The 15293-nt window shown below is 43.5% G+C and overlaps 1 protein-coding gene across 3 annotated transcripts in view; it reads right to left on the bottom strand.

Annotated features, from left to right (window-relative positions):
- The window catches only part of ALDH1L2 (aldehyde dehydrogenase 1 family member L2), a 56005-nt gene extending 42117 nt beyond the window's left edge, over positions 1-13888 (bottom strand). For 2 of the 3 annotated variants that reach the window (XM_019918480.3, XM_033866177.2), the window contains exons 1-2: positions 13733-13888; positions 4538-4682 (exon numbers count right to left, since the gene is read on the bottom strand). In XM_019918480.3, the coding sequence (XP_019774039.2) occupies positions 4538-4682; positions 13733-13780 (193 nt within the window). In that variant the 5' untranslated portion in view covers positions 13781-13888. Of the gene's footprint in view, positions 1-4537; positions 4683-11860; positions 11976-13732 lie in introns of all 3 variants that reach the window. The other variant, XM_073788245.1, reaches the window with a different exon arrangement.
- Between the last annotated feature and the right edge of the window lie 1405 nt (positions 13889-15293).

Raw genomic sequence — 15293 nt, 5'->3', positions numbered from 1 at the left:
GATTCTGACCAGGATTTGACATGATACAATTTTATCAAGATGCATCTATTTTTCTAATGTGATTTTTATCTATATAGTTAAGGCATAATATGATTCAACTCAGAAGTTTGTGGCTAGACAACGTTTTGAGATTTTAACTGAAGCTGCTTCTTTTATAGATCAAAAATTGTACCTTTATTACTGATACAGCCATTTAAAGGACATTTGTTTGTTTGTTTCTTAAGATTTGGAGTCAAGTGCCAAAACGTCACCACCCCAATTAGACGTAGCCTCTGGTACAGATGGAAAACCTTGATTCCCTTCCCACACCTGTTTCCTGGGGGGGAAGTCCCTTTTATCACAGGGAAAACTGTAGACTGGAACACACTCTCCCCACCAAACAGGCAGATCCCAAAAGATAAATGGAGAAAGTGATAGGGATAGAATAAGATAGTTACACAGATAGAAATCCCACTAGGGGAAGATAGATAGAGAGAGACTTCAGGAGATCACCATAAGCTAGACACCAACAAGAAAATGCCCAGACCATCGGGCAGCTAAGCAACAATCAGAACATTTTGAAACTAAACAGACTGACTTAGGCCAATACCACAGAAAAACAGATATAAGCCTGCATTCGGCCTTGGGAGGTCTATAAGATAACAGACCCTGAGAAAAACCGCATTCTTGCATGTAGCCAAGACAGGTAAACAGGTGAAAGGGGAAAGAAACTAGGTGGAAGGGGACATTATACCAAAACCTGAGACAAATTACCATATTTTAGTATATGTTACCACCCTTTTGCTAATATGCATATGATTTAAATAGCGCCATGACAGTCCGGTTAGACCATGTAGGGTCAAAGGAGGAACTAATGATGTAAGCCTTGACATCTACACAAAATGAGGAAGAAGGTGGTCTTCTTCCCTCCCATTTTTTCTTTGACTATAAAAATGTAGCCCTCTGGGGACTTCCCTGGTGGTCCAGTGGTTAAGACTTGTGCTCCCAATGCAGGGGGCCCAGGTTCGATCCCTGGTAGGGGAACTAGATCCTGCATGCATGCCACGACTAAAGATCCCGCATGCCGCAACGAAGGTCCCGTACTCAGCAACAAAGATCCCCTGCGCCGCAAGCAGTGCTGCCAAATAAATAAATAAACATTAAAAAAAAAAAAAAGTAGCCCTCTTTGTTCTTGGGGCCGCACTCCCTTGCCGGCCTGCTTGTACCCCTCAAGCCTCCTATGCTAATAAACTCAGTCTTTGCCTGCCACTTTGCCTCACCCTGAACTCTTTCTGTGCTGAGACAAAAGAACCTGAGCTTCAGTAAGTCCTGACACTAGGTAAGCGGTTTCAATGAAAAGAAAAGACAGTGGGTTCAAGTCCCCTCCTAGGTCAGGGATTGTGATTCAAGCCCTAGTCCGAGGTGTGGCTGGGTCTGAGTCCCATCTGAGGAGGAGTGTGGTTTCAAAAGTAGCTGAGTTGAGCTGCGTCTGTCTAGCTCCTTCTCCTAAATTCGCCCATAAAATAAGTTAGTGGAGGAGAGAGGCCAAGAGTGGAGAATCCATGCTCCCCGTAAGGGTTTGCCGTACTGAAGCAGATCCCAGACTCTTTGCTCAGGAAATGTTGTCCCTTCTGAAAGGAATGACTCCTTCCTACCTCTGTGTGAAATGGAATGGCCCTCCAAAGTACAGACAGCACAAGCCCATTTTTTCCATAATAAAATAGCACTTTTATTAACTATATACCTTACATATATTAAGTATATATATATTTATTCTCCATCAATAACACAAAGAAACTACCTTTTCGGCAATATCCAGAAGTCTTAACTAAGGCATTGTACCTGCATGTTCGGGCTTCCTTTCCTTTCTCCCCATCTAATCATCAACATTCATAGACTCTGCAGGGGATGATGCCTCCATGAAGCCTAAAGGCCAAAGCCTAACAAGTCCTAAAATGGTCCTGGCCTTCAAGGTGATGCTTTAGTCAATCCAATTGGGAGAATCTGAGAGACCAGTATAATAATGTTTACAAAATGTAAATATTCCTAAAATGCTCAAAAAAGCTGTGAACAAAACCAAATGTCAGATGATAGGAAAATGGGTAAATGGTGGTGAAGAATATGTGGTGAGGGCTTCCCTGGTGGCACAGTGGTTGAGAGTCCGCCTGCCGATGCAGGGGACACAGGATCGTGCCCCGGTCCGGGAAGATCCCGCATGCCGCGGAGCGGCTGGGCCCGTGAGCCATGGTCGCTGAGCCTGCGCATCCGGAGCCTGTTCTCTGCAACGGGAGAGGCCACAGCAGTGAGAGGCCCGCGTACCGCAAAAAAAAAAAAAAAAGTGGTGAAATTGGGAGAAAATTGTGAAAGGTTAGACTGGGAAAGAAAAATGGGGTGGAAGAGACTTAGAAGTCTTCATTTGAAAAATCCACTCCACTGAGACAAGCTTGAGCCATTCAGGTGTTGCTCCCCCATATTGATTTTTGGCTGCCCCAGGACTATTTTTTGTTGCTCTAGTTGACTATACTGACAACAAAAATCGCCGCTGTCATTATTGATCCTTTTTATGAATCAGGTGCCGTGCTGAGCCGTTTACATACATTATCTCATTTAATCCATGTGAGATGGGTATCACTGAACTAAGCTTAATGAGTTTAAGTGACTTGTCCAGGGTCACACAGCTATCAAGTGGCAGAGTCAGAACTAGTTTCATGATTCTAGAACATACACTGTTAACCATATGCTGGGACCAGGCACCAGGGAAAAGTTCATTTCCCAGGAAACAGTCTGAAAGGAGGTGTAAGAGTCATATGCTTGCAACTCTTCTGAAGTTCACTGTACATGGTAGAGACTCTTAGTTGCCCCTTTCCTCCTTTACCAAGGATTCCTCTACTTTAGCTGAACACATGGCCACCCCAAATAAAATCTGTATTTCTCAGCCTGTTCTGCAAATAGATTTGGCCTATGACTAAGTTCTAGCCAACAGGATACAAGTGGGAGTAATATGTAAAACTTCTGGATTATGCCCTTAATAAAGGCTTGCCCTCTGCTTCCCATCTTGCCCTTTCTGCTTGCTGGAATGCAGAGTTGATAGTGGGGGCTGAAGCCACTACCTTGGACCATGAGATGGAAGCCCAGTGTTAATAATGGCAAGACAACAAACTCAAGGAGCCTTCATTGTGATAAATATCTGGCTGCCACAACAGCTGTGATGGTCAATCCAAACTTGAGAAAGGGACTTCTCTCTTATTTAAGCTAATATTATTTGAGGTCCTCCTGATTCAACAGCCAATCTGATACCTCAAATGTAAGTCCTTCCAAACATCCCACACACAAAGCTGGTGGGAATAGATAATGATGAGACAGGTAGTCCCGGCGACGGGAATCTGTCCCCTTCTGCCCTTGGAGCCAGGTATGAATTCATGAGGCAGATTCCCTCAGAATTTCCCAGGTTGAGATAATCTTTTTCTGAAACACGGATAATTTCTACATCAAGTGGTTAAATCCATGTGCATATGTGCTCTTGGCCCAACTCTGTTTTAGCTTGACTCTTTTTTTTTCTTCCAGTTTTACTGAGATATAATTGATATACAACACTGTGTAAGTTTAAGGTATACAGCATAATGATTTGACTTACATACATCATGAAATAATTATCACAATAAGTTTAGTGAACATCCATCCTCTCAGATAGATATAAAATTAAAGGAAAAGAAACAAATTTTTCCCTGTGCTGAGAACTCTAGGAATTTACTTTCTTAACAACTTTCACATGTAACGTACAGCGGTGTGAATTATATTTATCATGCTATGCACCACATCCCTAGTCCTTATTTATCTTATAATGGGAAGTTTGTACCTTTTGACTGCCTTCATCCAACTACCCCAGTAACAAGAACTAGAATAAACCCCAGAGCTGATTCCTCCAAGAAAGAAAAGTAAAATTTTAGGGTTATCACAGATATTGTTTTCCAACCAATGTACTGTATCATACCAGTGATTTATAAAGATTCAAGTTATAAGTCACGATTTCTAGACGCTAGTTCTTATTCCCTACCTGTAGACTGTTTCTTGCACTCTTTCTCAACATAACTATAGCATGCAAATCAGAATCACGCTGTAGGTTTGCTCTGAGGATGGCTATTTTCTTTACCTACCTTAATAACCAAGCAGTCATAGCTATAATTTGTTCTGAGATAAATGTATTCTTTATGACCCCACATCAATTGCTATTGTTGGGTGTGGCCTTCCCTGCATTCCTATCGGCACCTCTGCAACAGACATTACTCTAGATGTCCCATAGCACCTTTGGAAAGTCACAAGTGTAATTCAGGAAAAACACATGCTTGGAAATTCCTCTGAGGGACCTGGTGATTACCATGGAGGTAAGTGGAGAAACTTAGTAAAATAGGGGCCGGCATCTTTGTCTTGAGGCCCACAGAGAAGGGAGAGTTTCTGAGTCTGTATCTGCCACACAAATAGACTTGGCCTAAGAAGGCTTTCAACAGGCAGAGTGGAGGCCAGTGCAGTCCTTGATCCAGGTGTTCCAAGATACACTCACCCAGTGGGTCAGCTTTTCCATCCTTATCTGGAACTGTGAACACTCCCACAACTCGGTGGCCCTCTTTGCAGAGGTGGCTGTAGACTTCTTGTCCAAAGAGGCTCTGACCAATAAGTGCCACCTTCAGCTTGTTTTTGAAATAAACCTGCGAAGCAATTCAACAGTGACAGGTATTAGTATGGATAGAAGACATATGGATAATAAACACTCTTTTTTTCAATCATACAAGATGACTTGGGCATTACAAAAGGCTCAAAGATCTACACGGTAAAATAGTTATTGACATACACTGAACTCAGACTACATGCTATATAGGTAGTAGTGAAAATAATTTCACACCTAAGTATTCCTCATTTTCCCTTTGCTCTAACTCCCTTGATTATTCATTAGAATCATTGGGATTGCATATATTTTTACAAGGCATTCCAACTCCTTGATGAAATGAGGCCAGATATTAACAAACAAGCATAAGTTTCATAGTTAAAAGGGGTGTAATTCTGAGCAAGACCTACTTCAATATTGACAATGCTTTTATGTCCTGCAATTTTTTATGCCCACCTCCAAAAGATGCCAAGAGCTAACATCTAGTATAACATAGGGGTCAAAAGCAGATCCTAGACTATCTGAGGTCAAACCTAGGGTCACCCACCCCTTGTTAGTTGTGTGATCTTTAGCAAGTAACTAACTTCCATTTGCCTTTTATTCTCCTCATCTGTAAAACTGGAATAACACCAACTCACACAATTCTGATTGAGGTAGATGACAATATGCATTAGGCTTACTGCAGTGTCTGACACAAAGCACTGTTTAAGTAAAAGCTTTAATAATGTTTTAAAGGCTTTCCTATATACTAGACAATTCTACGTTTTTTCACACGGTCCAGAATTCTACAGTCCTTGGTAAGTGGCATAAACTCATTTGGTCTTAAGACATGGACTGAACTAATGAAATGTTCTTTATAGTCCTTGTAGGTTTCTTATAAGTTAATGCAGTCATTTGGCTTCGAACTTGACCTGCATTGATAATGCCACTTACAGTCTTTACTTATAGTATATTGTAATTTGCTGCAAAAAAGTCAATGTGGGGCTTCCCTGGTGGCGCAGTTGTTGAGAGTCCGCCTGCCGATGCAGGGGACACGGGTTCATGCCCCGGTCCGGGAAGATCCCACATGCCGCGGAGCGCCTGGGCCCGTGAGCCATGGCTGCTGAGCCTGCGCGTCCGGAGCCTGTGCTCCGCAACGGGAGAGGCCAGAACAGTGAGAGCCCCACGTAACACACACACACACACACACACACACACAAAAGTCAATGTGCTTCATTACAGATACTATCCCAGACCCTGCTGTAAATTGTGCATAAGGTCCTATATACCATATTGATCTTCTCAAATGTGAATGATTCTGAACCCCACATTTGGCCCCATAGATTTCAGATAAGGAATTGAGGGCTGCACATAATTTCATTTATTTTAATCCTCACAACTATCCTGTTTTCTTATCCCCCACTTTGTACCATTTTATGAATGAAGAAACCAAGACTTAGAAATATCAAGTATATCTCCAAGGTCATACTAGCAAAACAAGGGAGAGGTAGGATTTAAATCCAGGGCCATCTGACTCCAAAACCCACGAAGGTACTTAAAAATAAAATGAGCCACTACTGCCCATCTCTTCCATCCCCTTTTTTAGAACTTTAACACTGACGCACAAAAATGCAGTGATTGTCAATAAATATAAACACCACATAGAGTGGCACTAAAGGAGTTAAAGTTTTAAGGACTGTCTTTAAGCAATTATGCCTTCTGTAAATTCTCCCAAGAGGAAACCTTTTCACAAAGCTTAAGGTAACATGTTGATATGATGATTGTTAAGATGGTGATGAAGAGCCACCAGATGAAGCAGGCTAGCTGCAGGATTGTGCATGGAGAGGTAATCGGAGGGTCACCACCTCCTATGAGCTTCCCGTCTTGGCAAAGAACCAACCCCAGCTCCCCAGAGTTCTTTCCATCTTTCATTCCTCCACGTTAGAATACGTCTCCACAGGATTTGGATTTAGAGTATTTTTCCTTCAATCTAAATGGAATTCATTAATGTTCCAGAAAGTCATTCTAACTTAGTAAAGCCTCACTGTTAAAATCTGACTATGAGGAAAACAATTTTCCCTTATTTCCCACTTTCTTAAGGGCATAGATGGCATCACTTTTTAGGCATAAACTTAAAAGCCTACAGGTTCAGGGACTTCCCTGGTGGCACAGTGGTTAAGAATCTGCCTGCCAATGCAGGGGACATGCGTTCAAGCCCTGGTCTAGGAAGATCCCACATGCCGCAGAGCAACAAAGCCCGTGCACCACAACTACTGAGCCTGCACTCTAGAGCCCACGAGCCACAACTACTGAAGCCCACGAGCCACAACTATTGAAGCCCACGCACCTAGAGCCCGTGCTCCGCAACGAGAAGCCACCGCAATGAGAAGCCCGCGCACCGCAATGAAGAGTAGCCCCCGCTCGCCACAACTAGAAAAAGCCCGCGTGCAGCAGCAAAGACCCAACGCAGCCAAAAAAAAAAAAAAAAAAAAAAAAAAGCATAGGGGTTCACATCTTCCCTGTGAGCTGATAATTAAACAATTAAGGTTTTGGTATAAAAATTCTTTTCCATGCCCAGCCAAAGTTTCTATCCCAAAAGAGCCTAGAGCTTCAACATCTAATAGGTTCTTGCAAACAAACAGATTAACTCTGTAAGAACAGCACAATTTGCCTGCAGATAATGCATGACTATTTCATTTCCTCTCATCAAAAATATCAAAATGTTCTCTAAGTATTCTATCTTAAAATCCTATAATTAATGCTGTTGCTTGAAATAGAACTGACCTGACGTGTTGGCTATCTTACAAAATTTGGCTTTACCTCATACAATTACCAACACCAAATATTTTAAGACTTCTGAAATTATTAGTCTTAAAACATACAAGAGCCAAGAGGATGAGCTGACTCAATTGTAATGTGCTCTCAGCTGTAATCTGGTTATTGGGAGTTCAATTCCAGAGTCAACACTGCCCCAGAAAGACAGTGTTTAAAGAAACCATGTCAGTATCTCCGGAAATTCTACATTCACTGAAACACTTTCTGAGCTTAGTGGTAAAACTGAAACTATAAAGGTGAGTTTCTAGCAGTGAGAAAAATTTCAGAGTTTAAGATTTTAAGTATTTATAATGAGTTAGTATAATTCCAAAGAACTGGACTGGGATATTTCACCTTAGTCTTATTTCTCCAAGTATGATCTGAGGGCTGACTGCCCGTGTTGGCAGAATCAGCTGGGAGGAAATGTTAAAAATGTGGTTTCCTGGGCCCCATCCCTGATCTACTGAGTCAGACCGTCAGGAAGCAGGCACTAACTCAAAAGCGTATGAGGAAGTTTGGATCCTGCCTCTGCAGTTTATTAGCCCAGGAAGCTGCATTTGAACAAGCTCTCCATTGATTGACAGGCACACTAAAGTCTGCGAATCTCTGCTATACAGAGTGTGTCCGCCCCCTACAAAAAAGATTTTGCCCTGGGGAGTTTGGGTCAAGGAAAAAGTGGTGGAAGTAGTAGCAAACAGTTTAACGAGACCCTGGTATGTGTCAGGTATTTAATATGTGTTACCTCATTTTGATTGCCCAATGACTCCCAAGAGGCAGACATAAATAAGCCATTTTACAGATGGCTTTACAGATGAAGAAACTAAAACAGAGAGGTTAAGATACAGCCTGGGGCTTCCCTGGTGGCGCAGTGGTTGGGAGTCCGCCTGCCAGTGCAGGGGACACGGGTTCCATCCCCGGTCCGGGAGGATCCCACATGCTGCGGAGCAACTAAGCCCGTGCACCACAACTACTGAGCCCACACGCCACAACTGCTGAAGCCCATGCGCCTGGAGCCCATGCTCTGCAGCGGGAGGGGCCGCCGCAGTGAGGGGCCCGCATGCCGTGGCAAGGAGTGACCCCTGAGAGGACCCAATGCAGCCAAAAATAAAATAAAATAAGTGAATTAAAAAAAAAGAACGACAGGGCTTCCCTGGTGACGCAGTGGTTAAGAATCCGCCTGCCAATGCAGGGGACGCGGGTTCAAGCCCTGGTCTGGGAAGATCCCACGTGTCGCAGAGCAACTGAGCCCGTGTGCCACAACTACTGAGCCAGCACACCACAACTACTGAAGCCCGCGCACCTAGAGCCCGTGCTCCGCAACAAGAGAAGCCACCGCAATGAGAAGCCCGTGGGCAGCAGCAAAGATCCAACGCAGCCAAAAATAAATATAAATAAAATAAATAAATTTATAAAAAAAATAGAGAGAAAGAAAATGCATGGTATTAAAAAAAAAAAAAAGATACAGCCTGGAGTCAAATCACTACTCAGTGGCAGCTCTGAGATTCTAATCTAGTTATTACCCCAGTGCCATTGTTTTTCTGTAACACCAGCTGTGCTACTTTGAGCTCAGCCTCATCAATTAAAATCTGAATAATAATAGTACCTACCTCATAAGGTTGTTAGGAGGATTTAGTGGGATAAAGCGTAAAGCATAATGCATTAGTGCAGTGTGTGGCAATAACAAAGGCTCAATAAATGTCAACTAGTATCATTATTATACCACAAGTAATGCCCAGGTAAATAAAAATGATGATAATGGATCTTTCCTACTGGGAGTGTGCCATAAGGCAGGCACTGTATTGAGCCTTTTTCACTGATTAAAAAAAATGTATCAAATCCTTATCATATGTCTTTAAGCCTTACTGTGATCCATTTTACAAATGAGAAAACATAGGGCTCGGGGAAGTTAAGTAACCTGTCCACGGACAGGGCTAAGAAGGGGCAGAGGAAGGATTCAAACTCAGATCTGTTTCGCTTCAGCAGATGTGCTTCTATGGCTTTCCTATGTTGATGGTTCCCCCACCCCTTATTTTTTAAAAGGAAAATTTGGCAATAGTTTGACAGGTCAGTTACGGGAAATAGTTCCATCAGACTTTCTAAGGGAATATCATGGTGGTCCTGACATGGGAGACAGCACCATTCATTAAAGGGTTAGGCTGATGACCAGAGAACATACTTTAAGGCACTATCAGTGCCTTGTTATATTGGTGAGAAAGAAGAAGGGGGCATAAAATGACCCACAGCATTTCTAAATCCGGGTGATAAGTGCTGTTATCTTGGGGTCCTCTAGAGATAACATTCTGCATTAGAAGAGGGCTTTGCAGGGAATAGAGCTTTTGTTTCTTAAGCTATCAACTGTTGCATTCCCAGGCTATCCACATCCTGGTGAAATTCTTCAGGAAGCAAGTTAATATGGACTCTGATTATGTTCCAAGGGTTTAAAGAAAAATACACACAGTCTTCTCTGGAGAACTTAAAGGCACAGTGCTAAGAGTCTGTGCTGATCCGAAGCCCTTTTGTGAAGCAGATGTTACCTTAATAGAACCAACAGAGCAGGATGTAAAATAAGGTCAAAGCTGTCCACATGAGCAATTGTGAGAACTGGCAGTTTTCCCAATGAGAACTGGAAAGGAGAAAGGACCTTCCCACAAAAGAATAAAACAAAATAAATTTTTCTGAGACACTGAGATGCCTAACTCTTAATGGACCATTTGGCACATGGTTCCCCAGATCGTGCCTGATGGTGCGCAAGATCTGTTCACCAAGCACGTTTTGAGCATTTGCCAAGCTCTGGGCACAGTGCATGGTGGGGTTGCAATCAGTGGCCTGGCAAAGAGGATTTTATTGGGCCCCAGAGCATCTGCAGAAGAACTGTGATACGATTTTTAGGAGGTTTCACATTAGCAGGCTGAATTTCTGACTCCTCTTTAAAAATCAGGAGCTTTGTCAACCACGGTTGACATTCGCATGTGGAAACGGTCAGCTGCAGCTGAGCAGGGGCTGCTCCCTTTAACTCTGAACGTGGACTTTCACTCCTTCCAGCCCAAATGCTACTTTTGTCTTATCTGTTTGGCCTCGGGGGGGTGGGGGGGTTGTTTGGGATCCCTAAGCTGAAGGCACAAGAGTAGTCCCTGCCCTAGTTTGGTGGAGTGCCTTTTCATATTTTATTGTCCACTTGTATTTCCCTTCCGTTATTATCCTTTACCTAAAGGCAAGTTTAATCATTTGTCCCACTAATCTCTGGACTCCTTGAAAGCAGGGACTATTTATCTCTTGTTTATTCTTTTATCCTTTTTGGCTGTGAGACTCTAAAAAAGTTATGTCACTTCTCTGGGTCTCAGTTTCCTGATTTGTAGAATGGGCATTATAATAGTACCCACTTCACTGAGATGTTATGAAGACTAAATGAGTATATGTAAAGCATTTATAACAGTGCCTGGTGCATACAAAGTCATATCAATGATACCTATTATTATTATTATTATTTCTTCAGGATTTAGAAGAAGTGCTCAGCACATAATACACAATTTAATATGGTTTGAAGCTGAATCTGAAGGTCCTAAATCAAATTAGATGCCAATGCCGAGGGTCAGGCAATAAGGAAACAAGTTAAGGACCTGGTTGCTAGAACTAGGGTATAAAGCCAGTACTTGGTTTCAAGAAGCAGGGAAGGGTCCAGCCTCTTGAATTGGATCATAAAGTAACCTTAAGTCCTGGAACCAAGCTATGAATCCAGAGCAACAGCCAGGCTTGTCCCAGACACTGGCAGAGGAAATAACAGCTAAAGAACAGAGTGCCAAAAATATTAAGGCTAAATAGCTCCCACCATCGGGAGAAATTAAGAAGTAGTGAGCCAGGCAAGATACCGGAAGTGGACAATAATAACTAATTGACAAAGGGCCTTATTGCTGTATATAGTTGCACTAGTTAATAAGATCCAGTCATATCATTAAGCTGAGATCATTAAATATTTCTAAGTCCATTTCTTTAAGACAGAGAATGGAAAAATTAATTATATCAGGAAGTGTTATGAACTAATTTCCTCCTTGGATTTTGTTAAGTTCTGAGAGATTTTTTTTCATTCCTCTTTCATTCTGCTTTAATACCAAACTCAAAAGCGCTGTGTGATTTAAAAAAATTTTTTTCATACGAAGGTACAATTTACATACAATGAACACTCCATTTTCAATGTAAAATTCTTTCAGTTTGGACAATCACACAGTCATGTAACCACTGTTACAATCAAGATAAAGAACAGTTCCATCACCCCCCCAGATCCCCTCCCATCCCTTTGCTGTCAATCCCTCCCCCTATCTCCAGCCTGGCCTTTTTTCCCATAACTTTAGGTTTACTCTTTCCAAAGTGTCAGACAAATGGACTCATATACATAGGCAGCCCTTTGAGTCTGTCTTCTTACACTTAGCATACATATTTGAGTTTCATCCATGTTGTTGTATATATCAGAAGTCCATTCCTTTTTTTTTTCTGAGTAAGATTCCACTATATGGATGGATATACCACAGTTTGCTTATCCTGCCACCAGCTGAAAGACATTTAAATTGGTGATTATGAATAATCCCTTTGTAAACATCCATAAATAGGTATTTGTGTGAACATAAGTTTTAATTTCTCTTGGGTAAATACCTATGAGGGCAACTGCTGGGTCATTTGATGGGTTTATGTTTAATTTTATTTTTAAAAAAGTCGGTTTTCCAAAGCAGCTGTACCATTTTATGCTCCCACCAGCCATGTCTGATTTTGAACAATTCTTATAGAACACGGTCCAAAGGATGAATCTCCATTTTCTATGGAGTAAAACATCCCAAATTCTTCACTTATTATTCCATGTCTTCCTTTGGCCATTGAAGAACCTGCCTCCTTCCCAGCCATGTGGCACTGCTCTCCCACATGTATTCCTGGAGATAGACTCAGGCCCCTGACCCCTGACCATACCTGGCACTTCCCCACAAGAGTGTTTTTGTTTATGCCATTTGCCACCTGGGATGTTCATCTTTTATTACTGAAATCTTATATAACCCCATTATTGGCATTTTTTTATCCTTCAGGAATCCCTTCTGCTCTTCAAAAAAAGACAATTAAATGAAAGGTGTTGACAGAGGAGGCCAATAAAACAGACATGCACGAGCCCCTTGTTCTCTGTGCCATCCAACCCAGATTCCCGTGTGCCACGTGGCAGGAGAAAGCTAAGGAGGAGTCCAGAGCTCTGCATAGGAGAGCAAGCAAAATATCTGCCAGAGCAAGTTTCTTTTTGCTTATTTAAAAAAAGGTGAATACTCCCCAAATAACTAGAACTGACTGCATGGGATAAAGTGAATTCTCATTACTTGTGGCTGTCTGGGGGACAAAAGCTTTTCCATTTATGCAACTTTGGGCCAGTTCTTGATGCTACTCAAGACTTCTCTCTGCTCCAAGTTTTTTACATCTGGATATGTACACATGCGCATATGACTTTGGTAGAGAAGAGGAATCAAAAAGCAAATTCTTTTATAACACAGCAAACATGCACTTCCTATAAAAGAGATGATGTACATGGGGTGGACTTTTTCTTCCCTAAACAGCTTGGAGTCTGCCTAGATGCAGGGAGGCATCTCTCCTCAGGCCCCTGAAGTGCTGAAGGCAGCGCCCCATGCAACGTGTCCTCCCTCATTCCGTTTCTGGAGAGGCTGATGCAATTCCAAGGCGCGGGGCTGGGCCAGGGCTAGGTTTTTGCACCATAGTTTACTAATGTTCCAGGGTGGCTGCTTCTGCAGCGCCTGGTGATCCTAGAAATCTTGCCGCCTGCGGTCACCGGCTCGGAGTGCCATTATCTGAATGGGCCCTGCATGCCAGTCGGGAGCGCTCACACCTCTCAGGCCGCGGAGGAGGACCCGGTTGACTTGATACCACTCTCCTCCAGGAGGTGGTCTCGGTCCTGTACCTCGGCTCCATCTCGTAACCAGGCAGGGATCTCACAGTTGAAATGAAAACGGAAAGGGAACCGACTCTGTCCCTCTTGCCGAGCGACTGTTTCCACCCTGTCAATCCCAGCCAGACATCCTCAGCCCCGTCCCGGTAGAAGACAATGGCTCGCTCGACAAGCCCCTTTCAGGACCCTCCCCGGACCCTTCTCTTCACTCTCCCGGTTTTAAAAACGTCGTCCTGGCCTTTAGCAAAGTAAACACTTTGCTCAAAGTAAACACTGCCCTCCCTCAGCCCCGCTGCCCGGCCCGGCCCGCCCTCTCCGGATCTGGAAAGCAGCCCCCGGGTGAGAGCCGGGACGCTCGCCGGGGCCGGACTCACCTGGCCGGTGGAGAAGCGCCGGAGTGCCTGGTTGCCTTGCCACAACATGCTGGAAAGAAGCGCTCGTGCGGGCGGCGCGGGAGGCAAGCGGGAGGCACGCGGGGGCGGCTCAGTCTAGGCGCGGCCTGCAGCCTCGGAGTCCCCGGCGAGTCCCGGGACGCAGCTCGCGGCCCCGCCCCCTCATCTGTCAGGGCTCCCACGGCCAATCCCGAACGACTGGGCGGGGCGTGCTCCAGCCTCCCGGAGCAGCGCTGGTGCCCAGCCCGAGCGACAGCTTCTGGCGGCTGCCTCGGTGCAGTCTCACTATCTGTGGGATCTTCTCCCAGTTACTCACACACTCTGAAGTACATAAGGATCTGCCTTAAAAGTCAGTCTGACACCCCAGGTCATGTCCTTAACACAGTCCTGAGAAGACAACAGGCAAGTGCGTGGAGCCGCGAAAGATAAACGGGTGAGGGCACCTTCGCGACGTAAGTATCCTGATTCCTATCTCGTAGTCTGACAAGAAGATTTAATGAGAGATTGTGTATAAAGCACCTGGCAAAGGGCTTGGCACAGAGTTGGTCCCGATAGATGATAGACAAATAGATGGGTTGATAGATGATAGACACCCGACAGCCTTTTCCCTCACCTCTCTGAAGAAACGCTCAAGACATGCTTTAGCTGAGCACTTGTCTCAAACAGAACTCCTTAGCCTGGCATTCAAGACCGTCTGTAGTTTGGCACTTACTCTTATTTCTCGCTGCTCTTTTGCACGTGTAATTCAGCGTGACCATAGTACTTGCTTATTCCTTCCTGGACAACGTTTCCCAGGAAAGCTTGCCACCCGTCACTTGTCACCATCTAGGCATGACCAAATTCCTTCTCTTCTTAAAGATATAGCTCAAATGCTGCCTCCTACAGGTATTTTTCCTGATTCTTTCCTCCCTAAGCTCCTTACTTCCTCAAAGTAACCTTTCACTCCTCTGAACTAGGAAGGATTTTTGTCTATGCAGCTCTTATGAAGCCTCAGTCTGTTACTACTATTTATGTAGCAGTCATCTTCTCTACTGGAAGCTCTGCAGGCTGACTCCATGCCTTATTTATCAAGATTTACAGTACTTAGCACTAAGCAGAGCTTAGAAAATACTTGTTGAGAAGGTAAGAAGGAAAGAAAAAAAACCACTCTTTAAAAAATTTTTTTTAATTGAAATATAGTTGATTTACAATGTTGTGTTAATTTCTTCTGTACAGCAAAGTGACTCAGTTATACTCAGTTACATATATATACATATTCATTCTAGAAAAAGAACCATTCTTAAAGCCTGGAGAATTGCAGCAAACATCCAGGATTTTGCTTAAGGAACTGCCCCTTGACAATTCACCCCATTTCTCTGACTGCATTTTTGTGAATTCTTGCATCTCTTAAACTTCCAAATATTGATATTCATTTTATTTGTTCTAAACCAGGGAGGGTGGGCAAGGACTGTGGTTTTTCTTGAGTGAAGATTCCATAGTTATATACTCCAACTCCCAACTTTAGAAAATGAGCTTATGTTCGCCCAAATATAAGAAAATATGC

This window comes from Tursiops truncatus, chromosome 11 (assembly GCF_011762595.2).
Source record: "Tursiops truncatus isolate mTurTru1 chromosome 11, mTurTru1.mat.Y, whole genome shotgun sequence".
In the NCBI taxonomy this organism is placed as follows: Eukaryota; Metazoa; Chordata; class Mammalia; order Artiodactyla; family Delphinidae; genus Tursiops; species Tursiops truncatus.
The sequence above is the reverse complement of the archived record's forward strand: the minus strand, read 5'-3'. Positions and strand labels throughout refer to the sequence as shown.